Source organism: Manis pentadactyla, chromosome 1, assembly GCF_030020395.1.
Source record: "Manis pentadactyla isolate mManPen7 chromosome 1, mManPen7.hap1, whole genome shotgun sequence".
Taxonomy (NCBI): domain Eukaryota; kingdom Metazoa; phylum Chordata; class Mammalia; order Pholidota; family Manidae; genus Manis; species Manis pentadactyla.
This window is the reverse complement of record NC_080019.1, coordinates 203,545,934-203,573,652: the sequence shown is the minus strand read 5'-3', so window position 1 is coordinate 203,573,652 and position 27,719 is coordinate 203,545,934. Positions and strand designations below refer to the sequence as shown.

At 44.6% G+C, this 27,719-nt stretch overlaps 2 protein-coding genes across 5 annotated transcripts in view; both read left to right on the top strand.

Annotated features, from left to right (window-relative positions):
• Positions 1 to 27,719, top strand: part of CAND2 (cullin associated and neddylation dissociated 2 (putative)) — a 176,245-nt gene that overhangs the window by 68,248 nt on the left and 80,278 nt on the right. The window lies entirely within an intron of this gene.
• IFT122 (intraflagellar transport 122) overlaps positions 1 to 27,719 on the top strand; it is a 67,904-nt gene that overhangs the window by 6,537 nt on the left and 33,648 nt on the right. For all 4 annotated transcript variants that reach the window (XM_057506396.1, XM_036911418.2, XM_036911419.2 and 1 more), the window contains exons 2-14: positions 163 to 229; positions 1,560 to 1,644; positions 6,410 to 6,488; positions 8,250 to 8,326; positions 10,395 to 10,461; positions 11,364 to 11,510; positions 14,756 to 14,831; positions 20,565 to 20,756; positions 20,906 to 21,044; positions 22,243 to 22,445; positions 23,334 to 23,471; positions 24,751 to 24,915; positions 26,986 to 27,183. In XM_057506396.1, coding sequence (XP_057362379.1) covers positions 163 to 229; positions 1,560 to 1,644; positions 6,410 to 6,488; positions 8,250 to 8,326; positions 10,395 to 10,461; positions 11,364 to 11,510; positions 14,756 to 14,831; positions 20,565 to 20,756; positions 20,906 to 21,044; positions 22,243 to 22,445; positions 23,334 to 23,471; positions 24,751 to 24,915; positions 26,986 to 27,183 — 1,633 coding nt within the window. The remainder of the gene's footprint in view (positions 1 to 162; positions 230 to 1,559; positions 1,645 to 6,409; positions 6,489 to 8,249; positions 8,327 to 10,394; positions 10,462 to 11,363; positions 11,511 to 14,755; positions 14,832 to 20,564; positions 20,757 to 20,905; positions 21,045 to 22,242; positions 22,446 to 23,333; positions 23,472 to 24,750; positions 24,916 to 26,985; positions 27,184 to 27,719) is intronic.

Genomic DNA, 27,719 nt, shown 5'->3' with positions numbered 1-27,719 from the left:
TGAATGGAATTTGCAACCATATGCAATTCTTAGCCATTATTTTTCTTCCCTCATACACGAACAATGTTACATAATGGAAATAAAGTTTTCTTTCCTGGCCATTAGCAGACCTCATCATTTTGGTTTTAATTGTCTTTTTGTCTTGTCTTGTCTCCTGTTTAGTATATATGACCTCGCATTTAAGCCTGATGGAACGCAACTGATTTTGGCTGCAGGAAACAGATTACTGGTACGATTTTGTCTGAGTTTCCTTTTTAAGTGCTTTTTTTCCTCCGCCTCTTGTAAGTGCTCTGAAATTTGACCCCTTTTTTTAAAGATAAAAAAGGCAAAGGCGGAAAAACCAGTCATTACTTTTTAATAGGGAAGGAAATGGGCTATTTAAAACAGGTCAGTAAACTGTCTATCAGATAGGAACCCTGTGAACAATAACTCCTTAGGAATCATTAATCTTCCCCTTTTCACTTTGAGACACCCATGAAAGACTTGAAAACAATTAATCAAAATGTCTTTGAAATGGGGCTGATGTCAGTTCACATTTTGTCCTCCTAAAAAATTCAAGCAACAGGTCTGGAGCGGCTCTCTCTATGAGAAGCCAGATCGTCTGGCCCAAACTTTTAGGCACTGGCCTACCCAAACAACTCCATATGGATGCTGTCCTATTTTCCATATTTTCAAAGAATGTAAGCTCCCCCTGGAACGTATCCCAGTGCATGAAAGTAATTTCCAGAGAAGTCTTTATGTTTGACCTAAAAACCTTTGCATGATCTCTCCTTTCTCGTGCGTAAGTCCACTTCCTCTTGCTCTGTTGTCTCTAGATATGCAGACCGACTGATGTCCATTCTGTGTATGGTAACTACATAATCTTAAAACCGTGGTTAAATTGTTCTGCAGACCTCTTCTCTCCAGGATAAACAATCCAAATCCTTTTAGGTTATTTATTTTTTTTCCATAGGTTATCTTTTCCAACACAACTGCTTCTGGAGGGTTTTGCCTTGATTTCTCAGATGGTCTGTTTGTTAAATCTACACATAATTTATCAATGTTACACAGCTATAAAATATCCTAAATCCATGTTAGAGCCGGGTTTTATAATACTCCATCTGATTTGCAAACCCAGAGTTCAGGTCTGTGACTTTCAAACTCTTAGTAGCAAATATGAAACATCTCTGTGATGTTGTTATTAGGGGTAGGGCTACTACTAAAATTTAATCATGTTGTAGCTGGCTCTCCGTATGTGCTGGCTTTATTTGGGAGGGCCTAGCTTGATCAGCCATATATCCAAATTCAACTAAGATGAGTGAACTTCGTAGAAAAGTTCCATAGATTTAACTTTTGTTTTGCAAAGGTGAAGGACATGTTCCTGGCCATGTAAATCATTTTGCTTCTTGGGTTTCCCAGCTTTAAGTCACATTCTTTCTCGTTTCTCTGTGCAGTTTTTACTTGATACAAATGTAAAATATTGACAGATGTTTTATTATGAAATAAAAATAGCAACCTTCAGGAATTCTGACTAATGGGTGCCACGTGGATAATCTGTACTTTTGTCTCTTTTTTGCCAGGTCTATGACACTTCTGATGGCACCTTACTTCAGCCCCTAAAGGGACACAAAGATGCTGTGTACTGTGTGGCGTATGCGAAGGATGGTAAGAGGCTGTTCTGGGTTTACAGTTTCTGTAATGTCCTCATAGCTGTGCATTTTCCTCCTTAGTCACTCCTTAATTATTTTTAGTAAGCTAAAGTACAACTTGCAGTTCCAGAAGATAATTAGGTTTCTTAGACTTCAATTCAGTCGTTCAACAAATCTGTTTTTAGGGGCCGGCTGTGTGCCAGGCACTGTTCTAGGTGCTTGAGATACTTCAGAGAAAGGTCCCTGCCCTTACAGGGATAATGTCCTGTGAGGGAATAGGGTCAAAGGAGAGAGTACAAGGCAAGGTGTACAATAAACTGGGAAATAAGTAAGTTAAATGGTGTGCTGGAAGTAGGGCAAAAGAAGGGGCATTGCAAGCATTGGATGGGGTAGGGGATTGGTTATTGAATAGGGTGGTGAGGGTGGGCTTATTGAGACAGGGCCAGGTGAGCAAAGACTTGAAGGTGGGCAGGTAGTGAGAGCTTGATGGTGTGTATTGCAGAGAAGGGAGCCCCTTGCACAGGGAAGAGCCATTGCGAAGGCCCTCAAGTGGGAGTGTGCCTCCTGGGGCTAGGGCCACAAGAATCAGGGAGCAGTGGGGGATGAGGGTGGAGAGGTAACAGACCTGGGTGGCCAGATCGTGTTGGCCACGTTAAGGACTTTGGCTTTGATTCTCAGTGAAAATGGGGAGCCACTAAGGAGTCCTGAGCAGAGGTCTGATCTGATTTATATTTTAAGAGGATCCCCGTAGCTGCTGTATTGGGAAACGTCTTCAAGTGGTGAGGATTGGGGCAGGGAGACAAGTGAAAAAGCATCGTCCAAGCAGGTTTTATAACATGGTGATGGTGGCTCAGACCTCAGTGGGAGGGAGCAGAGCAGGTGGTGAGCCATGGTCAGATTCTGGATATAATTTGAAGGTGGAGCCAGTTTCCTTCATTGCCCAGCAGAGTGGGTGTAGGGAGTGAAGAAAGCAGTGAGGGGTGACTCCAAGGCTTTGACCTGCGTGGGGGAAAGGCTGGAACTGCCCTCCGCTAAGGTGGGGTAGGCCGAGGTAGGGAAACTTACAGTGGAGGATCAAGAGTTCAGTTTGGACCTGATGAATTTAACAGAAGCTGATGCTGTAGGAGGGAAGGGAGAGACCCACCAGAACAGACTCACTGAGTGAGCAAGGGGAGATGGGGCCTAGGGCCTAAGGGGGCATGGTGAGGAGGCAGAGGGTGTCCCTGCAGGTGCCGGCAGCTGGGGCAGGGGGTCATGGAAGTTGAATGGGAATTGTCTTCCATTCTTTCAGTGAAATAGGAAGCAACATCAGCTGAGAGTGAGGATGGGGAAGGAGGTATCAGAGAGTTGAGGAGAAGGGAAAATATATAAACCCACCGCCTAGGAGAGTGGCTGAGTGAATGGACCTGGGAGGTATGGTGAAATCCCTAGTGAAGTGAAGGGGCCACTTGAAGCTGGTGATCATGTACTGAAAGTAAGAATAGTGTGATTATGTCCTTCTCTCCACCACTTTGAGCTGCATAGGTGCAGGGGAGGAGGTGGAAAGTTGGATTTAACCAGAGTGGTTAATTTGCAAACACCTCTGGGATGAAGAGGGCAAGGGGACGGAGGCAGTATGTGGTTACATACACCGGTCTTGAACTGTCAGCTGGGTAATGAGGGGTGAGAGGACTGCAAGAGGTGAGGGGCAGTGGAGAGGTGAAGGATCACTGGCTTTAGAGCATCAGGTGGGGTGAGAAAGGAGAGGAGCGGCCAGAGAGTGGTGCACGAAGTTGATATTAAAAGTTAAATAAATCCATGCATGGGATTAGTGGGAAGAACATGGGCTTTGGAATGATACATCTCCAAGTTCCAACCCCAAAAGCTCTGTGAGTTTGAGGTGGTCACTGAATCTCTCTAAATCTCAATTTTGTCCTGTGTTAAATGGATATAGGATTAGATATAACGTTCTGGGACCACTGCTGAGGAGCTAAAGAATCTGAGTGTTATAGTGCTTAAACAAACCTTGGAGATCATTCAAGCTCCAGCTTTTTAATTTCTTTTGGATGATGGACCTGTTTGAGAATTGGATGAAAGCTTTAGACTTCCTAGAAAAATGCATGTACTTCATGTATACACACTATTTCATGCAGACGGTTTTAGTCTGATCTAGCCCAATCTCTTCATTTTAGACCTATATGTAAAGACCTAGAGAAGTTAGATGGCTTGCTAGGGTCATGCAGCAAATTAGTAGCAAAGAAAATGCCCATTTCTTGCCTTGTAGTCAGGCATTCTGTGCCATGGTAGTCATGTTTTTTAAGTGCATATTTGAGTTAAAGTTCAGAGTAATACACTGAGACCTGGGGGATGTCTGAAGTTTATAAGCCTAGGCAGTCTTTGGCCTGCAACACCATTAAACCCTTGAGGATGTCAGAGTGACTCTCCATCGGTGGGTTTGTCAGCACTTTGCAGAGTCCTGTCACACACATCATCTCAGTTGCTCCTTTGAAGCAGGTAAGGAAGGGATCACAGGACAGCTGTGGAGCAGGTACAGGTGACAGTGGCAGAGCTGGGCCAGACCCAGGTTCACTGACCACAGAGCTTTCATTCCTCCTAGTTTATCATGCTGCCTCTTCATGACACTTCTATAATGATTAAGAAGTCTTTTATTCCTCTAAACTGTTTTTTTCCCCTTGAATCTGGAGATGGAGAAAATCTGAATTACAATTTTGCTCTTTAAATCTGCTTGTTTCTAATTTGTAATTTCTTCCTTAAGTTTGGTATTTAATGAGCAACCACGAGACAGAGGTATGTAAGAGCAGTTTTTTTGTTGAAGAAAAACATAAGACAATATGAAGAACTAATATTAATGATAATAGCTAATTCTGTTTTCTTGTTAACCTCTTACTTTATTCTCATTTGCTCTTTACAACAACTATGAGGTAAATGCTATCATTGCATCTATTTTTCAAAGAGGAAGTGAAAGTGTAGGGATGATCGGTAGCTTGTTCTGGGTCCTGCAGCTGGTGTCATTGCTGCGACTTCCAGTTCAGACTCTGAGCGCATAGCCCACTCCTCATCGCCTGCTGCCTGCCGCTATGGGGGAAGAGTGACAGAAAAATAACCAGTAAAAGCAGCTTCTCTTCTTTTAATTAAAAATTTTTTTTTTAATTTTGGTATCATTAATCTACAGTTACATGAGGAACATTATGTTTACTAGACTCCCCCTATCACCAAGTCCCCCCCACATACCCCATTACAGTCACTGTCCATCAGCGTAGTAAGATGCTGTAGAATCACTATTTGTCTTCTCTGTGTTGCACAGCCCTCCCTGTGCCCCCCCCCCACATTATACATGCTAATCGTAATGCCCCCTTTCTTCCCTCCACCCTTATCCCTCCCTTCCCTCCCATCCTCCCCAGTCCCTTTCCCTTTGGTAACTGCTAGTCCATTCTTGGGTTCTGTGAGTCTGCTGCTGTCTTGCTCCTTCAGTTTTTTCTTTGTTCTTATGCTCCACAGATGAGTGAAATCATTTGGTACTTGTCTTTCTCTGCCTGGCTTATTTCACTGAGCATAATACCCTCTAGCTCCATCCATGTTGTTGCAAATGGTAGGATCTGTTTTTTCCTTATGGCTGAATAATATTCCATTGTGTATATGTACCACATCTTCTTTATCCATTCAGCTACTGATGGACGCTTAGGTAAAAGCAGCTTCTCTTTATTTAGTCTTTTTTGCAATGTCATACAGCTCACCCGAATATCTACTATTTCAACCCCTGTGAAAGGAGCTTTATATGTTTTATCTTAGTTGACCCTCACAAGGAGCCTCTGTGGAAGATGTTATTACTCCTTTATGCTTCAGATGAAGACACTGAACAGTGACTTGCCCAAGTCTAGCTTCCACCTGTCTTAAGAACAAAGTCTAAAATTTCTTAAGGTGTACAAAATCTGTCCCGTGCTTACCTCTTATACATCATCTCTCACCAGATTAGGTGAAGGTTCCCTGTTGTTTGCTGCCATGATAACCAGTTTCACTTCTAAGCACCTGCAAACCTAGAACTAATAAGTAATTACTTGTCCTTTGCCTCTCTCCAGCCTATTCTTTCATAAAGCCTAAGTAGTGTGAAAACGAAAATCTCATCTGTCTCTCTTTGCATAAATCCTTTCTTTGGGATAAAGAGCAAGATGATAGCTCTAGCCCCAAAGCCCCTGGAGATACCTCCCTCCCAGTCACCCACTGCCCTTGGTGTTCCATGCTGCCTGCCTCAGCCCCCCAGACGTGCCAGGCTTTGCCTGTCCCAGGGCCTTCGCATATCTCTTCTATCCATGTTGATGGGTCTTTCTCCTCTCTTTGTACCTGGCTAAGCTTTGCCCATCTTTTAGGTCTCATCCTCAGAGAAACTGTTTCCTCATCTAAATTAGGTCCCCTAGGTATTCTCTTTCCCAGGACCCACTTCTTTTTTTTTTACCACGCTGCATTTGCATTTGATTAATTTTATTTAATGCTTAGTTTTCCCACTAGACTAAATTCTATGAAAATAGGAATCGTGTGTTTTAATCACTACTCAGTCCTTAGCATGACACCTAGCACATGGTAGCCTCCAATACATCTTTGTTTACTCAGTGCCAGGCAGAGCAGGATTTGAACCCAAACTACTGCCACCCAGTACTGGTAAGATGGAGAAGTAGAGAAGCAGCTGACATTTAGTTGGTACCTTAAAGACCTAGTGTTCTAAACAATACTCTCTGGGAAATGCTGGTTTAAAATAGATGTGAACATCTTCTTTTTAAAACACTTAGGCAAGCGCTTTGCTTCTGGATCAGCGGACAAAAGCGTTATTATCTGGACGTCAAAATTGGAAGGCATTCTGAAGTACACGTAAGTAACCACTTAGGTGTCCAGTACTATTAGTTTGACTCTTAATTGAGCAACTGTAGCGAAAGCTCCTTAGGAAGATATAAGGAAGAACATTTTTCTCTGCAGTTGAAGTTAAGTTTTGGGTGGTGGGGTGTGGTGGGTATAGGAAGGTGGGTAATGAATAAGTGAATGAACACTTCTTGAGCATGACTAGCTTGGCCAGCATTGGGTTGGGTGTTTTCATGTAGTTCAATTTAGTTAATCTGACATCACAGATTTTACCCCGCCCCAGCCTAGCCTCTTCAATGTTCCCAGCTCAGGAATGGCCTAATAGCCACCTGGAGTCAACAACCAGAAACTTGGGGTCAGTGTGTTCCAGGCCTCCTGTCGCTGTGCTCGTGTTCTTCCCCATTCCTCCACCTACTGCACCCCTACTCACTCTGCAGATCCCAGGCTCAGATGCTCTTTCTTCTCTGAAATCTTTCCTGCCCCTCTAGACTCAGTCAGGTCTCCTTCAGGGTATATCTCACAGTTGCAGTCTTACATTTATTCTGGTGGTTGATTGGTATCCACCATGAGCCGATAAGCTCCTGTAACTGCATCTGTTTTTGCTTACCCTTGTGTCCCTGGTGCCTAGTGCAATGCCTGGACCACATTAACTGCTCAGCAAATGATTTTTGTTTCTTTTTTTTTTTTTTTCCTTTTCAATTGTGGTAAAATACACATTCCATAACTTTTACCACAATTTTACATGTAACATAAATGGTTAAATTAAATTTACACTTAACCATTGTGTTACACTTAACCATAAGTGTATAGCTCAGTAGTGTAAAGTACATCCATGTTGTGCAGCTTGTCTGCAGAACTTTCATCCTACAAAACTAAAACTCTATACCCATTAAACAACAACTCCCATCTCCCCTCCCCTAGTCCTTGGCTACCACCATTTGACTTTGTCTCTATGGATTTGACTACTCTATATGCCTTCTATAAGTGAAATCACACAGTATTTGTCCTTTTGTGACTAGTTTATTTCACTGAGCATAATGTCCTCAAGGTTCATCCATGTTGTAGCCTGTGTCAGAACTTACTTCCTTTTTAAGGCTGAATAATATTCTAGTGTATGGCTGGGCCACATTTTGTTTATCCATTCATCTGTTGTCAATACACATGGGGGTTGCTTCTACCTCTTGGCTAGTTTGAATAATGCTGTTGTGAGCATGAGTGTACAAATCAACCAACAGCTTTTGAATGAATGAATGAGGTTGTTAGTTTTACTCAGAAGTGAAGGAAAAAAAACAGGCTGACATGCCACGTGTGGTATGTGACCCACTCAGTTTTCATTGTCGTCTCAGGATTTGCATGCTTTCAGATCTTGGCCTATAATATCTTCATTGCACTCCATCCTGTATTTCCAGGTCTCCACAAAGCAACAAGCATAACAGCCATTAATAAAGCTCTTCCTATGCACCTAGCACGGGGCTAGTGCTTTACATCATTAGCTGACCAGCTCACAAACCAAAGGTGTCCAGCTTGCTAGTCCTGGAGGAGGTGGCATTTAAGCTAAACCAGTCTGATGAATGGGTCATATTTAAGAGATGAAAATGCTGGGTGGGGGGCACTCCAGTGGAGGAGGAGTCATCCCATGCTTTCTGCTGGTCACTTGCATAAGAGCTTATGGTATGTAATCAGAGAGGCTGTGGGCTCATTAAAATCTTGAGTTGTAGCCACTGAAACATTTGTGGTTTGCTGCATAATAATCTATGGTTGTCTACTTCCCAGGCACGGTGATTCTATCCAGTGTGTCTCCTACAATCCTGTTACTCACCAACTGGCGTCTTGTTCCTCCAGTGACTTTGGTAGGTTCTGATTGCTGATGTCTTATCTTGGAATAACTGAAAATCTGGGCAAAAAAATGCTGAAACCCATCCGGAATGTGGTGGTTTTGTCCCAAGAGCATTAATTCTACTTCTCACCCTTCGACGGCTGAGGGGAGGCTGACAGTCTTTAGACTGTATAAAAACCAAGAGAGTGAATGGGGACATTGAGTTTGTCGAGAAGGGGCTTAGGGAAGGGAGATGGTGGGCAGGATGGGAGAGTGCAGGCACAACTCGGTGTTGCGCCTCCATGAAGCCTTCCCCACCTCACCCAGCAGGGACAGTCCAGTTGTCCACCTGTGTGCTCCAACACCCGTGCGTGTGTGGAGTTCTCACTGTTTAGCTGCCTTCCCTGAGGGGCCGAATGGCCGAAGAGTCCACTCCGGCCCCACATGTACAGAGAGCAAAGTGTCCATGAGGCAGGAGGGAAGGTGGGCAGAGCTTGTAGGTTATCTCTGTCCAAGGTGTGGCTGTCAGCTCACCAGTTGTCTTCCTTGCTAAGAGATAGTGGGTAGTCAGAACAGCCATTATCGAGGAGAGACCTATTTCCTGTCAGTGTTTGACTTTTATCTGAAATGAGCGTGTTCCCACCTGTCTGTCTCACTGACAGAGTTAGAGGTTCAAAAGAGAGAATGTACTTGAAAGCACATTGTATAAATAAAAGGGGAAGGAGCTGTCATTCATCAAAACAATTAGCATTTTCTCTATGTGAGGCACTGGTCTGTGTGCTTGCTTTTGAGATTAAAAGACAAAATGGAATCTCTGCCCTCAAAGAGCCTGTAATCAGGGGTGGGGAGGGAAGGTGGAATGGTAAAAATGTAGTGTTAAGTAATATTTGTTGAATGTTTATGATGTACTAGGCACTGTGCTGAGGTTAAAAATGAATTCCTATTTGAGATCAGGTATCATTCTCACTCCTATTCCACTGAGAAAAAAGACCTGGGGCTTATAGTGTGGTCAGTGAGTCACCTGAGGCCACCCAGCTGGTAAGCGGGGGAACCAGGGCTTGGACCTAGGCCTTGAAGTTGCATCTGCAATGTGCCCTGGTCAGCATTGCTGAGGGAGGCTTAAGAGGGAGAGGTTTCCTCTGGCTGGAGGTTCAGGGCAGGCTTAGGGGAGCATAGAGAATATGTGTGCAGGTTAAAATGTCTGGGGAGGCATTCTGGACCAGAGCAAAGGAGAAACAAGTAGTTTGATGTTGCACCTTGCTGTGTAACCGCATTTTTGCCCTAGATTTATCTTCTTGATCATACCTTTCAACTCAGGCAAAGTGCGGAACTTGCTAATTTTGCCCGGACATGCACCTGCTGTGGGCACTGAGCCACTGGCAGGAGGGAGCAAGCCTACGGTGATCAGTGTGCCCTGGACAAGGCACAGCCTGGATAGCGTCACGTGTTGTGGGCGAGGCCTGAGAGAGGAGGCTGGCTTTTCCGGAAGCCTCACTCCTTACTTTGAATGCTAAGTTATACCCTGGTTGCAGTGTAATAGTTACAATCAGTGAAGTTGCCGTTTCCTCAAGTAAACCCCTGAAAAGTTGGCTAGAAATTCACCAATCTATCTTCCTTTTTAAAAAATTCTTTCTCTTGAAATAATTACAGATTAGCAGTTACAAAAATAGTAGAGAGGTCTCGTGTACCCTTCATTCAGTTTCCCTCATGATACATCTTATGTAATGGCTATAAAATATCAAAACTCAGGAACAGGGCCTGGCACACTGTGTGTATATAGTTCTGTCATTTCATCACACGTGTAGATCACCATCACCACAAAGATCCTCCTTTAGCATTCCCTCCCTACCTCCTGTTATCTCTAAGCCCGGGTACCTGGCAACCATTGATCTGTTCTCCATCTCTATGTAATTTTGTCATTTTGAGAATGTTATAAAATGGAATCATACAGCATATGATCTTTTGAGACTGGCTTTTTTTCACTCAGTGTAAAGCCCTGAAGATCCATCTAAGTTGTCGTGTTGTATCAGTGGCTTGTTTCTTTCTCTTGCTGAGTAATATTCTAACCAGTTTATCTTCTTTTGTATTATTTTGCATTGAAGGCTTATGGTCACCTGAACAGAAGTCTGTCTCTAAGAACAAATCCAGCAGCAAGATCACCTGCTGCAGGTGGGTTAAGGGCAGCTCTGAAGGTAGGTTTATATTCCTTCCTCTTTCAGACTCTCAAAATCTCATTAGTTCACCTAGTAGAGAAGGTCTCATGTTAACTAGTTGGTTTGGGTCCCTGCATTTCCTCTTTTCTTTTGTGGTCTCCTTGATGGGAAGAACCTGTGCCTTTGATCAAGCAAAAGAGGACTACAAGTTGCCTTCATGCAGGTACCCAGCACTAGTCTCCTCTGCCTAAAGCTGTGCTCAGCGGAGGCTTTCTGAGACAAAGCTGCCCTTGTCCAGATAGCCTGTGCACTGGAGAAAGCACAGGCTTTGATGCTAGACCTGGATTCAAGTGCAGACAGGCAGCGACTGACAGGCTCTGTGACCTTAGGAGGTTACTCCTCTGACAAGAGGGAGAAAAGTCCTGACTTGAAAGGGCTGTGAAATGTACACAGACTGAGTAGAAAGCAAGCAGCACAGTGCCTGGCATACAGTAGACACTGCATAAATGTAGCTATTCTTGCTGTGCAGCCTCTGAGTGTACCTTTTCTTTCATTCAGTATCTATTAAATACCTGTCCTAGAGGCTGGGAATGCACCAAGACACAGAGTCTGTCCTTAGGTGCTCTCGGAGTGGGAGGAGGTTGAAATGGCCCAGCAATTCAGGCACAAGCCAAGGGCTGTCCTGGAGGTTTGCACAGAGCTGTGGGAACACAAAAAAAGGAACTCCTTCCTTCAGATCTCACTATTAATTCTGGAAATAAATGGGATTTTAAGTTTGGTCCTTCAATATGGACCAGAAAGAGCCCGACCATGGCTATCTCATCAGATTATATTTCAACCAAGGCACCATCCTCACTGGTTTTACCTTCTGTGTGTTCCTTTTCCTTTCCCCATGCCCTTTGTTGGTTGTATGAACAGCTGGACAAATGATGGTCAGTACCTGGCTCTGGGAATGTTCAATGGGATCATCAGCATACGGAACAAAAACGGCGAGGAGAAAGTGAAGATTGAGCGGCCGGGGGGCTCCCTTTCCCCAGTATGGTCCATCTGCTGGAACCCTTCAAGGTGATCCTACAGCTGTCCTTCTGCCAGGACAAATGTTATTATGAAGAAGGGCTTTCTCGGCAGGCTGAGTTCTTTCTGTCTTCCTGAGGTCTCCATGCATTCCAAGGCTTCTCACTCCATTTGACTGATCTGTTTTGGAACCCCTTCCATTTGAATGGAATTTTTGAAGAGCCCATCTTGAGTTTGGGAATGAATCCCAGAGATTTAGCTAAGCAGAAGAGCATTCTAAGCCAGCCCAAAGGGCGTGTGTGTGTGTGTGTGTGTGATGCGCGCGCATGCATACATACAAAAAAGCCATGTCCTTATGAATTAATAGCTCACCTCTTTGCTGTAGCTTTGTTTTCGTCTCTTCTGTTTTTCAGTTATTCCCTCCAATTCTGGGCAGAACTTTTTTTTGCAATTTTTCTTATTTTATTATCACAGTGAGATGTATTTGGGAGGCAGGCTCTGGCTGGTATCCTGCTGCTGTAGTCAGAGTGGAGTGATGACCCCACCATGGGCCAAGAGTCAAGACTGGGCTGGAGAACTGGGACAAGGGAAGAGAAGGGGAGATGGGGCAATGGGGCAGGGAGAGCAGGAAGCCTGGAGCCCTGGACATCATAAATAGCTCTTTCATCAGCCTTTTTGGCTACCCTTGCCTAAAAGTCAACATTAAGTCTATAAATGTCCACAAAGTCTATATAGTTCCACAAACAATTGGCATCTCCCTTCTGAAACCTTACTCGCTTTCCTTCCCATGCCCACGTAATTTTGAGGGTAGACAAATAGCTTTAGATGCTCTTAGTTTAACCCTATATTATCATTAAATCGCCAGTATTCCCCAGAGTCCTCTGAAGGTAACTTAAAGGACTTAATTGTTTACCAGCCCAGTATCATTTTATGGGTGGGGCCTACTTGATTTAGAAGGCTATTTAATTCCACTGGCTTTCTCATACCAGATTATTATGCTTCTTCCTGAATAATTTTGTTCAGCCCAGGGCTGTACCACGTATGTCTAATGCCTTCAAAAGCCATTAGCCTATCCCCAGAGTTCCTGCTGTTTGATTATGTGGCCACAGATGACTTTGTGGCTTCAGGAAACCATTTTTAATTCATGACAAGCAGGATGCCCAGTGTACCTGGTTGCTGTCCTCTTCCGGGCAGGGTTCAGTGGCTCCTTGACAGGTTTTGAAATTACAGCTTTAGTGTAGTTCTAGGCAATGTGATTGTGAACAACCACTTATTATCTACAGCCTATGGGAAAGTTTCTGGATGAACAGAGAGAATGAGGATGCCGAGGAAGTCATTGTCCATAGATGTTTTCAGGAAATCCTTTCCGCTCTGGAGCCCACAGTGCACGGTAGTCAGGGTAGTGAGGCAGAGGAAGAGGACGGCAGCCCCAGGGGCGATGATCCCTGCGTGTGTCCTGCAGAGCAAGAGCCCTCCTTGGGGGGGCCTGGGCTCCAGGGTAGACCTGCCGGGGCACATGCTGCTTTGAAGCTCCTTTCCAAGGGGCCCAGGGTTACAGCCTCTCCAACAGGGGGGACACACCCTTAAAACTTGAGTGGGTTGTAAAATTATTCTTTGAGAAATTTCAGGAAATACTGACAGTCTAAAGGAGGAAGTTAAACTTTTCTGTAAAACCCTGAGGAAACCGCTGTTAGTATTTCACTGGATTTCCCCTCAGCTTTTTAGTTCATTCATATAATTAACTAAATCGTATCCTACTTTCTTTTTTTCCACTTACCATCATAAAGTGAACTCTTTCCATAACGTTAGTGGTCCTATGAAAAACCTGATTTTTAATGCCTACGTAGTATGCCCTGCATGGATGCCCCCAGTCACTGACCACTCCATCTGTCACTGGACACTTTTCTTCGCCTGTTCCTTCATCTGTCCTTGCATTGGCTAGGACACGTATCTGAGAGGAAGCCCTCACATCCCCACAATCCTCACACCCGAATCCTGGCTTTTCAGACATCCTTTCTTCTCTTTAATCGAGATCACCCTTAGGGAAAATATTGGCAGGCTGGAGCGGTGGAAGCAGGGATAGCCAGGATATTCTGTTTGGGCAAAAAGTGATCTAGCTGAGACTTGCCAGACTGTGTCCTGTGGTGCCTAGGGTTCCTTGGAAGAACAAGGTGGGAGGTGGGGAACAAGGAAAGGAGAAAAGGTGGGGTTCAGGTTCTGTTTGTGCTTCAGCCAGAGCAGCAGTCCATTTTATTGCTTGAGGCAAGTTGTTTTAGTCCTACTGCCAGGGGAAAAGGGGGTTGAAAAACACCAGCCCAGTGTGTGGGGCTGAAGCCTCTCAGAGTCATATGTGGCTTCCCCAAGTGGGCCCGCTGCAGGCTGGGCTCCCAGACGGTGCTCTGAGAGTCACACGGAGCTCACCTGCAGGTCTCCTCCTAGTCACAGCCCTCTCTCTTTGTCTTTCTTTCCCGTTATCATGAATCAGTGCCCTTGATATTTGCCACTTTGCCACTCCTGGCTGGACTTTGCAGATAAGGCTGCACCATACCTTGCTTACGTATCTAATGGGGCTGCCAGATGGTCACAAGGCCCTGGGCTCTAAAAGCTGGAATTAATAAACAAAGAGGCACCGTCAGGTGGGTTAAGACCAGGTCTCAAGGGCTGGGAACATGTCTGTCTTGAGCTAGATCCCCAAGTAGCCTGGTCGCCAGACTCAGTGGAGGAGGTTTCTCCCAAGGCACTGATCCTGGCAGGTACTCAGTTTCAGAGACAGTTGTTGGTCTTCAGAGAGCCTGCTATATTTTTTATTAGCTCCAGTCACAAATCATTGCACCTCAGCAAGAACACCAACCTAGCTTTGGGTGTTAAGTTTCCCTATTCAGGAAGAGCAAGCAAGCTTCCCCTCTGTCCATTAAAAAAATCAGACAATCTATGCCTCCTCACATCCCTGCCATCTCCCCACATTTATGGTACCTAAGAGAAAAGCACTCTTTGATCTACAACCTGGCTCGCTCTTAGCCTCCCAGGAAGCTTTGAAATGAGCCTAGCCACAAACTCATGATAGGGCATTCAGTGACAATACAGACCCTGCGGCCAAATCCCACCTTGCTCATCCCATTGGACTGAGTGATGGGTCGGCCTTCATTATGGTTTTGGCCTCAGCACTGCTGTACAACATTTGGCAATTTGACAGCCTGGCCTGGGCTCTGGTTTTCCTGTTGTTTGTTAAACCTCTGGGGCTACACTCATCAGCAGGCTGCAACCCCACATAACCTCTTTTGTGTTCTGTTGATTAGAGAGGAACATAATGACATCCTGGCTGTAGCTGATTGGGGACAGAAACTTTCCTTCTACCAACTGAGTGGAAAACAGGTATGTAGCTCTGTACAAACCCAGTGGGAGGTAGAGTTGTGGTCACGCCTGTTACGTCTATTTTCACTTTCGGAGATTGTGCTGCTGGTCATCCTACGTTACCGTGGCCAGTTCTTCTCATTGGCACCTCCTGTCACACCAGGTACTCAGTGCTGTGCACACTTTGCCTCATTATTTCTTACCAAACCCTGTGAAGTAAGTACTTTATCAGTATTTTAGAAATGAGTAGATAAGACTCAGAGCAGTGAAATGAGTATCATGCCCAAGGTTTCACACTGCTAGTCAAGGGTGGCATCTGGGACTGAAACCCAGATTGGTCTGACTGTGAAACCTGGGTATCAGTTATGACTTTATTCATCCTACACACATTTATAAGCAGCCACTTAGGCCGGCTCTTCACCTTTGTTAGGAGCTGCTGACACAGGCTGAGTACGTTAATGCCTGTGCTCTGCAAGAGCTCACAGGCTGGTAGGGACACAGTAGATAGCCAGCAGTCCCAGTGAGGCAGGGTATGTGGCATGAGCGCTGTACAAATAGCTATAGGGTCAGAAAGACGATGACGTCAGTGCTTGGGGGGGCAGGAGATTTTGTAGAGGTGACCATTGAGCAAAATAAGCAGGAGTTTGCTAGGCAGAGGACATTTGCAATGATATTCCAGACAGAGGAAATAGCATCTGCAAAGGCAGGGAGGAATGAAAATATACATCAACTCAGGGAAAAGTGAGTTGTTCAGGGTAACTGGGTCTGAGATTTGTGGACAGAAGGTGGGAGCTAGAAAGGAAAATGGGGACATGCTTGTAGAGTACCTGAATCATGTGGATAAGGAATTTGAACATCATGTGCTCTAAGGATACAGGAGCCATAGACTTAGCTAAGGAGTAGTTCAGTCAGATTCCTGTTTCAGAGGAATTCCTTATTTCTGTGGAGGGTAGATTGGAGTAGAGGTTTCTTACTGGTAGGAAAACCTGTTAGAAGGCAGGAGACACCAAGGAGTAGATTGAAGAAGGTGATGAAGGCTTATGTGCCACCAAGCAGGTAAGAAATAAAGCCTGTTCTATGGAGCCTTTTGCTTAACATCATCTTTATTCCTCACATCATGTCATACTAGAAGGGAGGGGTTTCAGGTAGGGTAGCCTAGCTTTGAGGCCATTGCTTCTACTTTATCTTATCATTGTCATTTCTTTTGTAGTTGAATAAAGACAAGATAAAGGTAGATAATGTTTTCTGAGTTTCCCATGGCTGGTTTCCTAAAACCCTCATTTTAATTATCTTTCATTTAACCCTGACCCTATCTATCCATCCACTTAGTGTGTGTACATCCTCATTCAACAAATATTTATTGGCACATCCACAGTGTACCAGGCCATGGGCGTGGGATTTGGACAGGAAGGGAATGGGTTCTTGTTGCTATAGTGACAGTAAAAAAGAGCTCAACATGGTGAGCAGGGCTATGGGAAATACTTGCGTGTGTGCAGCCCCAGAGCTCATGTTGAGGCCCAAAGTTTTGGAATCTGTTGAGATATTCTGTTGAGATAACCCAACTTGTTTGGGATAGTGAAATTGTTTCCTTAGTGGGTTAAGTGTTTCAAATCTGAGAAGATTTAGAATTAAATATAGGATGATGAAGTAAATCAAAACTTTTTTAAATTGAAAATTAAGGGAAAAAATTGCTAATGCTGATGTTCAAGAGTTCACTGCACATGCTTTTTTTCCCAGAGTTTTATGGTTTTAAGTCTTATATTTAGCTCTTTAATCCATTTTGAGTTTATTTTATGGTGTAAAACTAAAGTGGTCCAGTTTCATTCACTTGCATGTAGCTGTCCAGTTTTCCCAGTACTGCTTATGGAAGAGACTTCTTTTCCCCATTGTGTATTCTTGCCTTCTTTATCATATATTAACTGACCATATATGTGTGGGTTTACTTCTTGGCTTTCTATTCTGTTCCATTGATCTATGTGTCTGTTTGGGCCAATACTATATTGTTTTGATTAAAACATTTATGTTTGTATTAGTCTTAGATTATTAATTATCAACTAATAATAATTTGTGCATTTTAAATATTTGTAATGTTTAAGGGATCTGACTTAAATAATAGCTAACATTTATTGAGTTTTGGACATTGTATAAACTCTTTACAGGATTAACTCTTTTAATCTTTATAACAGCTCTATGAGGTAGGTATTATTATCACCACTTTACATGTAAGAAAATTGAGGCACAGAGAGGTTCAGTAACTGCCCAAAGCCACACAGTTTAGTTAGTGTCCAAGTCTGGTTTGGAACCCAGGCAAACTGGTGCTAGAATCCATATTAGAATATCTATCAAATTTATCTTGTGACAACCACTAAGAATTATAATTGAGTATGTAATATTTCACTTCTGATTTTAAACTGAAAGACATAAGAAATACTCTTAAATTTATACCTAAGCAATATTGTAATGTTAAAGAGATCATATTTTTTAGCTTGGGGCACTGCATAGGGGGAGGTCACTTAGCTTCTTGAATCTATATATTCATGTCTTTATTCTTTCACTAAATGTGGAACATTTTTGGTTATCATTTCTTCAAATAATTTTTCTTCCGCATTCTCTCCTTTACTTCTGGAACTTCAGTTACGTATGTTAGAACTCTTGATATTGTTCTCCAGGTCACTGGGGCCCTGTGCATTGTTAAAATCTTTTTTTCTTCCTGCTTTTCAGAATAGAGGATTTCTGTTGCTCAGTCTTCAATTTTACCTCTCTTCTGTCATCTGTAATATTTGTTGAGCCTATCCAGTGAATTTTTGCATCAGTTACTACATTTTTCAGTTCTAGAATTTCCATTTGGTTCTTTTTTTCATATTTGTTCATTTGAGTGTATTTTCTTTATATCCTTGACCATAGTTATAATAGCCATATTTAAATTCTCATCTGCCGTTTCTAATATCTGGATCATCTTGGGGTCAGTCTTGATTGTCTTTACTCTTGAACATGGTTCATACTTTTCTTTTTGGAATTTTTAGTTATATTCTGGACATTGTGAGTGATACAGCATATGGACTCATTTCTGTCATGTTCCTCTGAAGATTATTGTGTTGCTTTTTCAAAGCAGGTAGTCAGCTTTGCTGGGCTTAGCATTCAAACACCACCTTTCCAGTGTGGGAAGCAACTGCAGTCTTTGTTAGGTTCTTTTGCCTTGGTTACCCGCTGGGTACCTGCCCTATGCGCATATTGTTTAAGGGCTGCAGATATTCAACAGTGCATGGGCACAAATTAGGCTCCCCCTCTGCATCTGTCTCTTTTCTAGGATTTCCTACTCATTTTCAAGCTGCTGTGTTCATTCCATAATCATCCAGCTAGGTGCTGATGGGGCCCACCCTCAGGCAAAAAGCCATTAACAAAATGAGGAATTCATCTAATGTCATACCCTTCTTCCAAATGCACACGTATCTTAAGTTTCTTTCAGTTTCTGGTTGCTCTCCAGAGCCATCAGATAGTTGTAATTTATAGTTGGTCCAGTGTTTACAGTAGTTAACCTGCAGGAGACTTGATGGAATGGGAAGTAGTGAGCTATTACCAGAAGATGCAAGCCTTCCATGTCATGATGCATAAGATTTTTTAGTTTTCTTATTATATTTACTATCATCATATAAGTACAAGGGAAAGTTTTGGTTGTTAAGCAGTAGAAATCCTTATAAAGGAAAATTGAATATATTAATAATTACAGTTAAATTGGTTTATAGGAATTAACTAAGTTGTAAATTAGGCTGACTAAGGGTTTTAAAGTGTTCAAAATGTAATTCAGTCAACATTAATCAAAGTTCTCTTTTCAATTGGTTGTTTAGTTTTACTAGACTTATAAATGGGAAAGTATTTGTAAATTGAACTTAAACACTTAAGGGGAAACTAGGTTTTTAGCTATTTCTTTAGTGAATTTACTATTGACTTAATAATGATAACCATAAATAGTCTTTTTATTCACAAAAGACACCTTAGGGGCAGCAAAAACCTCCAGTGAATAAGGAGCTTGGGTTTTGGTTGAGGTGGGGAGACAACATCCAATTAAAGCTGTCCCTACAGAGCAGTTAGAGAAGTGCTGTGGGAGAGGCCAGCGAAGGGGCCCTGGGGGCATAGGGGAGGCATGTCCAATTTGGGCTTTGGGCTGTGCTGGGAGACTGGGGCACGCTTCCTGTAGGAGGTGACACCTGGCAGAGGGGAGAGGGGAAGGGCATCACTGGCTGGGGCTGGAGTGGTCTGGAGAGTAGCACCCATGAGGACATGGAGGCTTGAAAGAGTGTGGTTCACTTAGGAAACTATAAGAAGTTCATTTTGGCTGTGAGAAGGATCTTGGGAGCTGAGCTCAGGAGGGGACACTATCCTAAAAGCTGAGCAGACACCATCAAAAGTGAAAAGACAACTCTCAGAATGGGAGAACATTTTAAAATCATTTCTCTGATAAGGGACTTGTATCTGGAATATATAAAGAACTCTTAAAATTCAATAATAAAAAGACAGCCCAATTAAAAAATGGAAAAAGAACTAAATAGACATTTCTCCAAGTAAGATATACATGTGGCTGATAAACATGTGAAAAAAGATGTTTGACATCATTAGATCCCAGGTAACTGCCAGTCAGAATCACAATGAGATACTGCTTCACACCTGCCTGGATGGAGAAGTTGGAACCCTTAAACACTACTGGTACAAACATAAAGTGGTACAGTCACTTTGAAAAAGTCTGACAGTTCCTCAGATGGTTAAACATAAAGTTACTATATGACCCAGCAATTCCACTCCTAGGTATATCTATCCAAAAGAAATGGAAACATATGTCAACACAAAATCTTAGACACAAATACTCATAGCAGCAGTATTCATAATAGCCAAAAAGTAGAAATGGCTATCAACTGGTGAACTGATAAATAACATGTGTCCTATCCATGGAGCAGTATATTATTTGGCAATGAAAAGGCATAAAGTACCGACACTTGCTACAGCATGGCTGAATGAGTTACAAGGGCAACATATTTTATGATTCCATTTATATAAAATATCCCAAACAAGCAAGTCTATTGACACAGAAGGTAGATTAGTGGTTGCCAGGGACTGGAAGGAGGGGGGAATTGGGATTGACTGCTAGCATGTGGTTTTATTTTGGGATGATGGAAATGTTCTGGAATTAATAATGATGATTGCATAACTCTGAATATATTAAAAACCAATGAATTGTACACTTTCAATGGGTGAATGTATGGTATGTGAGTTATATACCTCAACAGGTTGCTATAAAGAGAAGTAGGATGGATGTAGTTCCAGAATAGAGGACTATTTTTTTTAATTGGGTAAATTTAGCTCTGTGAAATACTTTAAAAAAAAAAAAAGAAAGAAAAAAGAAACTGGTGGGAACCATTGAACCCTAGCATGGGCTACATGCAGAGGAGACGTTATGAGAGAAAGACCATCCAGGTCTGGATTGGCTAAGGAGCTGAGACACACTCCCAGAGCAGAGAGGTGGCACTTGGGAAATGCTGCTGCCTCTAGCAGTGGGAGATTGGCTGGGTGGAAGGGAGGAGCCGGGTGCTCCAGAGGAGGCTGGCCGGTGTTCACAGTGGAATCACACAGGATATAAGGCTGGCCAGCTCTCTCCTGGCTTCCTAACACCCCCCATTAAAGTCGGTGGGGAAGAAACCCTTAAGTGGTTATTATGGATTCAGAAGTGTTTTTTTCCCTTGGTGTGCTGTTCTCTTTCCTCAGATTGGGAAGGATCGGTCACTGAACTTTGATCCCTGCTGCATCAGCTACTTTACTAAAGGGGAGTACATTTTGCTGGGGGGCTCAGACAAGCAAGTATCCCTTTTCACCAAGGATGGAGTGCGGCTTGGGACTGTTGGGGAGCAGAACTCCTGGGTGTGGACGTGTAAAGTGAAGCCCGATTCCAACTATGTGGTAAGAAGAGGGAGTTCATTCTTTGGGCCATTGCCTGAGTGGGCACTGAACGTCAGCCATGGTTAGCCAGTCACATCACTGATGTTGGTTCCTGACAAATGACTCTTTCTCCCCAAGAGCTGGGAATTGACAACTCTCTTTCCCTGCAGGTGGTAGGCTGCCAGGATGGCACCATTTCCTTCTACCAGCTTATTTTCAGCACAGTCCACGGGCTCTATAAGGACCGGTACGCCTACAGGGATAACATAACTGATGTCATCGTGCAGCACCTGATCACCGAGCAGAAAGGTAGGTAAAAGGCAGACATGGCCCCTCTACCCTCCAGACATTGGGAAGAGGGCTAGGTTGCGAGGGCTGTAGACAGGGCAAGTGAAATGGTAGGAAATGCCCCTTCTTGGCCTTGGAAACACACTGGACCACTGGTTCTTGCTTTTTCTTGTGGGGGTGGAGGGGAGGATTTAGACGACTTTGAGAATCTAATGAAAGCAAGAAACCCCCTCTCCAAAAAACAAAGCACAGACTCACAAAATTTTGCAATAATTCCAAGGAGAACTTGGACTCCCCAAGCAAGGTAGGCTGATGTGTAACGAGTCAGAGGCCAGGCGGCTGACCTCAGGGGCCTTTGTGGACCTATATCCTCTCTGGTCACAGTCACTTCTGGGGTGCTGCTCCCTCAGCTCCATCTCCACTTGCCTCCTGGTAGGTCCTCACCCTAGAGATAAGCAGGGGCAGCGGGTCACCATGGGCCCATCATAAGATCAGAATTCCAGGCCTAATACAGTCCGTCCGAACCTCAGTCTCCTCCTCAGTCTACCCAAGTGGCCATGCTGGTTAAGTTGGCTAAGAGTCCACTTGTCTCAAGTCTGTTCTTCTCCAGATGTGCTGGCCTCAGTGCACTGCTGTGTGCCTGTGTCTAGGGAGCCAGGTTGCAGGCTGTCCTGCACATTGAGATGGCATGCTTCGGTCACCATCTGAGAGCACCTCAGTTTGAAGATTTCAGCTGTGTTGGTGAAGGTGTAGCCACGTGGGCAGCTCCTTAGCATCCTTTCTGGGAACTTTTTTCCACCTGGTCTTTAGTGAGAGTGTGAGAGCCTAGTGTGTACCAGAATCTGCCTGTGGTTCCTGTTGTAAACGGTGGTTGGTAGCAAGTGGCCAGAGGCGTGGGTAGCCTCTCAGGTAGGCTCCTGATCATCAGGGGCCATTGGTGCCGTGCAGAGGAGTTCAGAGTTATATTCAGCCTGTGATGGTAGCACTAAGAATTTTATTTTTTCTTACTCAAATGGAAGCTTTAGACCACAAAGATTTATATGACTTTCAATCCCAGTGTTTGAGCTGATTGTACATATTAGACACTGTAAAGATTTTTTGATGAGAGTGTCTCCTTTAATTGTCAGTAGCATTAAGCAAACGATAGCTTTTAATTTCTTTGCTTTCTACCTTACTTAACAACCTCTTGTAAGAGCTGGATTTTTTTTTTCTTTGACAGTTCGGATTAAATGCAAAGAGCTTGTCAAGAAAATTGCCATCTACAAAAATCGGTTAGCTATTCAGCTGCCGGAGAAAATCCTCATCTATGAGCTGTCTTCAGATGACTCGTTGGACATGCACTACCGGGTGAAGGAGAAGATTATCAGGAAGTTCGAATGCAACCTCCTGGTGGTGTGTGCTGATCACATTATCCTCTGTCAGGTGGGCAGCAGGTTGGCGGGGTTGGGCTGGATCCGCTTCTCGCTTCCCTCAAGGGTACCCAACCCATGGTTTTAAAATTGGTCACTAGGAAACAAATCCCTTCCCATCAGTGGCTGTTCATTGCTTTCATTTCATTGACATCTAGATGAATCAGATTCTGTAAGTCATGGGCCATAAACATTATAATACTTCTTTATATTGCAAAATACTTTGTTATACTGGGATTATATATGTTTTAGCTTAAGGCATCAATTGATATCCCACAAAATGACAATTTTTCTGAAAAACATACACATAAATATTTATGATATCTTTCAGTTAAACAACAAAAAAAATGTATGATCTCAACTCAAAATTAGTAAAGGAAATTTTACTTCCTGAGGGATTTTTTTCACAGAAAAAATTTCCGCAGCATAGAACTTCCCAGAAAATGTTGAGGTCAATGCCAAGAGAAGTTTGGAATCCTTTATGGAAGTAGAGGTGGATTTGGTTTCATGAAAGTAGGTCTTTTGGAAGTGATAAAATGGAAGAAATCCTTTAGGAATCACTGTATGTAAAGTACAATTAAAATCTCTCTAAAAATCCAGAACTTCAAGCAATTTAGGGGTGCCATAAATTATAGGATAGATGTGGGAAAAATGTGTGCTTTTTGGATGCTGCCTCTGGCTGTGGCTGCCTGAAGGTCTTTAAAGAAGATCTTGAGGCTGAACTGGCTTCCATAAGGAAGGCTTGGGCGAAGGATTGACGACGTCGTCATGGGGTCTAGATAGGGTTTAATACTGAATTGTATAGGCAGTTTTTGTCCCTCAGGTGCAGGAAGACCTCCTTGGGAGGGCTGGGAGCACTGAATCTGTTTACTATCCCTGCAGAGCTGGGTTTGCTTTCTAGGAGAAACGGCTGCAGTGCCTGTCCTTCAGTGGCGTGAAGGAGCGGGAGTGGCAGATGGAGTCTCTCATTCGCTACATCAAGGTGATTGGTGGCCCTCCCGGAAGGGAAGGGCTGTTAGTAGGCCTGAAGAATGGACAGGTGAGTGCTCCCTTGTGTCTCCCATCAGACTGATGATCTGCAGGGCAACCAGACTAGTTAGGATGCTGAGATGGGTTCCTGGGGCAGGAAGAGGGCTCCCCCACCTGCCACTCCCACCGCAGGCAGTTTGAGGAGGACCACACCAGGCCCTCAGACCCAGAGTAGAGGCTGCATTCTGGCAGAGTTGGCACTGTAGCCTCTGGGCTGCCTGTATAATGGATTAGCAGGTTTAAGGTCCCACAGAAGGTGAGAAATTTGTCAGAGATGCAGTTTCAGCGGCTTGCTAGAGAGGGAGGCAGAGATCATTCCTTAGGTCAGATCCCTGTTCAGGAGTGAATGCTTTAAGGCATGTGTTCTCGCTGGTCCTCACGTATGCTGGTCCTCTGTCTGTTACCTGCTGCTGTAAGAAAATGGGCCTTCGCTCAAATAGATGTGGAAAATCTAGGTCATACAGAGTTACACAGATTTTTTTGTGTGTGTGTGCTTTGCTGAAAATAAGAAAACTTCTAAGTGGGCTACATGGAAATTTGAAAGTGAAAATATAACTGCATCAGCCTGAGAGCCAGGCCGTCTGACAGATGGCTTGTGGCTGAGGCTTGTCCGGCCTTTCCTGGAGACGGAAGTCATGGAACATGAGATTAGTGGCGGCCCTGGAGCAGCAGCACCTACAGGGAGGAAAGCCTGCTTCTTAGTCAGCTGTCACGTCCAGTGTGCAGTTTGAGAGCATGGACTTGGGGGCAGGTCAGCCAGGATCATGTCTGTGCTTAGCTGCTCTCTAGCTGTGTGACTGGGGGATCACATCACCTCTCTGAAGCTCAGGTTTTACAGATGAGGATAATACCACGTGTTCCACAGGCTGTCAAGAAGAGTTGCTGACTGACAGCTGTCACTGGCATTATTGTTCTGCTGTGATTGTACCAGATGTCAGTGTTTCCAGTAGGCTCTTCCTGTGTTAGTTTGTGACTCGGGTCTCACTAGATGGTGTCTCCCAGCCCTGCAGTTTGTGTAATGTTAGCAATTCCCAATCAAGCAGACATTCAAGTGAGTGTGTGTGTCCTGGGGACCATCATTACCTTGGTGACCTCTGATGAACTGCACTCTGGTCTCCTAACGATGAACCCCCACTCCTTTTCTTTCGGTGAATCCTTTTTCTACACAGGGCCTCTGGTGACGTTAGTGGGAGTTGTTTTTGCAGAACACATGGGATTCCAACAGCCTGGCAGTGTTCCGGGGTTTGGTTGCCATGGTGACTCACACTTTTTTACTGAAATTTCGCCAGATTCTGAAGATCTTCGTGGACAACCTCTTTGCCATCATCCTGCTGAAGCAGGCCACAGCTGTGCGCTGCTTGGACATGAGTGCCTCCCGCAACAAGCTGGCCGTGGTCGATGAAAATGACATGTGTCTGGTGTATGACATCCACACCAAGGAGTTGCTTTTCCAGGTAAAGTCCCAGAGAGTGTCCAGGATGTGGTCCTTTGATTAGAGACCCTCCTCTAGCTTCCCAGTCCCTGCAAGAGATGCTCACACTCCGGCTTCCAGGTGGGTCTCTGGGAGGAGCAGACAGGTGTCAGGGCTGAGCAGGCGTGCAGAGTCTGAAGGGCCCCGGGCATGGCCTGCACGTCCCCCACCCAAGCTGCAGGAGCTGGGCAAGCATCTTTGAACTTTGGTTTCCTTGCAGGTAAGATGGGCAAGTAACACCTTTCTTATGAGGTTACTGTGAGCACTAAATGAATAATAGTAAATCTAAGGAGGCCCGGTTAAGGCTTTCAGTTCATGAGTTAATGTGATGGTGATTCTTTTGAAAATGCCTACTTCTCACCTACTGGAAGCTGGCCTCTATCTCTCAGTGATCTAAGACACAGTAAGGAAACAGGACCGGTGTTGACATCTGAAAGAAGGCAAGGGATGGGGGAAGCCCTCCCTGTTACTTACTTCACAAGGATGCTGTAAGAGCCAGCAAAATGTGAACTGTCTGGGGAGATAGGTGTTGTTTACACACCATTTGGTCCTGTGGCTGGAGGAGGTTGGTCTCTGGAAAAGAGAGCCCAGAGGTTCTGTGCCTGGTGCCTGGCTGGCTTCCTGCTGGAGTCAGCACCACTCTTTCCCCCTTTAGGGCTTTGTAAGTGTTCGGGGCCCATTTGTCCAAAGCAAGTTCCCTCTGAAGCTGAAACCTCCTCGGACGGTCTTCCTTGGCTACTACAGGTCGCCCAGTGTTATGTGCAGGTTGAAGTCCCCTTATCAGGGCTCCTCATCCTCAGGAGTGGATTCAGCTGGACTAGGGAGCTGACTCAGTCAAGTGAAAGGGGTTGCCTGGCTACTACTAGCCCAAGGTGACTGCCAATTCATAACAACTTACATCCCTGGGGAGGCAGAGTGGTTTAGACAGACCGCGGCTCTAGTCCTGCCTTCATCACTTGCTGTGTGATCCCAAGCAACTTAGTGAACCTCTCTGAGCCTCAGTTTCTCCTTACCTCTAAAATGGAACTCGTAATTACTCCCTCACAGAATTGCTATGGGACTAAACAAGAACTGTAGTTCCTAGCTCTGCCTGGCACAAAATGGGGCCCTAATGTTACTTGCCTTCCCCCCCAGCCTCAACACCACTCCTGTAGGTAGGTAAGCAGGCCCACAGGTGTGAATCTGTATCTGAGCCTAGACCTGCATGGGAGTGGAGGGCATGTGTCCTTCCCAGTCCCCACTGAGGTAGGCGTGGGAAGCTCATTCTCAGGCCATGCCAGGAGCCGTGAGCATTCCTATCTCTTCCTCCTTTCCGCCGCCCCTGTCTCCTGCAAATGAAAACTGCTGTATTGTTTTCTTCTCATTATAAAAGTCATCCACGCTCATTATAAAAGAATATAAGCAGAAAGGTATGGACTCCTGGTCCCTGGGGTTCCAGAGCTGAGCAGGAAACTCTGAGAGGAGGTGGGGGAAGGTGGGGCCTCCAAGGGTGACTCTGTTTTTACAGTCTACAAATTGTACGTGCAAAGACAATATATTATTTTCTAATTTAAAGATAACTGACTATTCTTTTTCTTACTATTAAAGGCAACAGATATTCATGACCAAAAGAAAATTTCAGGCAAAGAAAAAACATAACAAAATAAAAAGCACCCACAATTCCACTCACCCAAAAACAATTACAGTTCATTCTTTGAAATATATCCCTTTAAACCTCCTTCTACGCAGAGCTGTGTATACTCATGCTTTATCAGAAATAGAATCCACTTTGTTGATTTTCTCACTTAATATGCAGTAATTAATATTTGGAGATGATAACTTTTTCCAAAGTAATGCTTACTTATTAAAAAATTCTAACACACGCAAATGCATGGAAGAGCTTACTTCTATGCCTCTATCCATTTCTTCTGCTTCCCTTTTCCTCTCTTTCCCTCCATTCCACTGTTAGCAATTTAGTGCGATCCAGGCTGTAAAAAGAGTATTTGACTGAATGCAGGAATGGCTCCAAAGCCTGGGGTGGTTGTCACAGCATCCTTACCAGCCTCTCCCTCAGGAACCAAATGCCAACAGTGTGGCCTGGAACACCCAGTGTGAGGACATGCTCTGCTTCTCGGGAGGAGGCTACCTCAGCATCAAAGCCAGCACCTTCCCTGTGCACCAGCAGAAGCTGCAGGGCTTCGTGGTCGGCTACAACGGCTCCAAGATTTTCTGCCTCCATGTCTTCTCCATGTCAGCTGTGGAGGTGCCACAGGTAACCCAGGATAACTGTCAGCTCCCAGCAGTGACAGGGCAGACAGGACCAGGAAAGCCAGGCCCCTCACTGGAGCTGGGGGAGGAGAGGGAAGTGAGATGAGTGGCAGCTGTGATGTCATAGAGGGCACTCACTTGAACCTGAAATCCTATCTCCACTGCAACCTATGTGTGTTTAGCCAAACAGCTCAACCTCACTGAGCCTCCATTTCTTTCTGGTTCCCCTTTCCTGGTAGGGATGGGGAGGGATATGCAGGGTGGTCTGTCGCAGAGTATGCTTCACTGAGAGCCGGGTGTGGGGCCCAGTGGAGCAAACCGGTAAGGCCGGGAGTCCAGGATTGTGTGCTCAGGCACGCCAGGCGGGTGGTGTGTGTGAGGAAGACACTGGGTGAGACGGAGTGTGGGGGCTGAGATCTGTGAGCCAGAAGGGGAGCCTGAGACCATCTGCACAGGTTCCTCAAACTAGGAGGCCAGAACCGAAGTGGGGGCCTGGGATCTGAAGCCACGGAACAGGGGAAGACAGAAACAGAGAGAGGA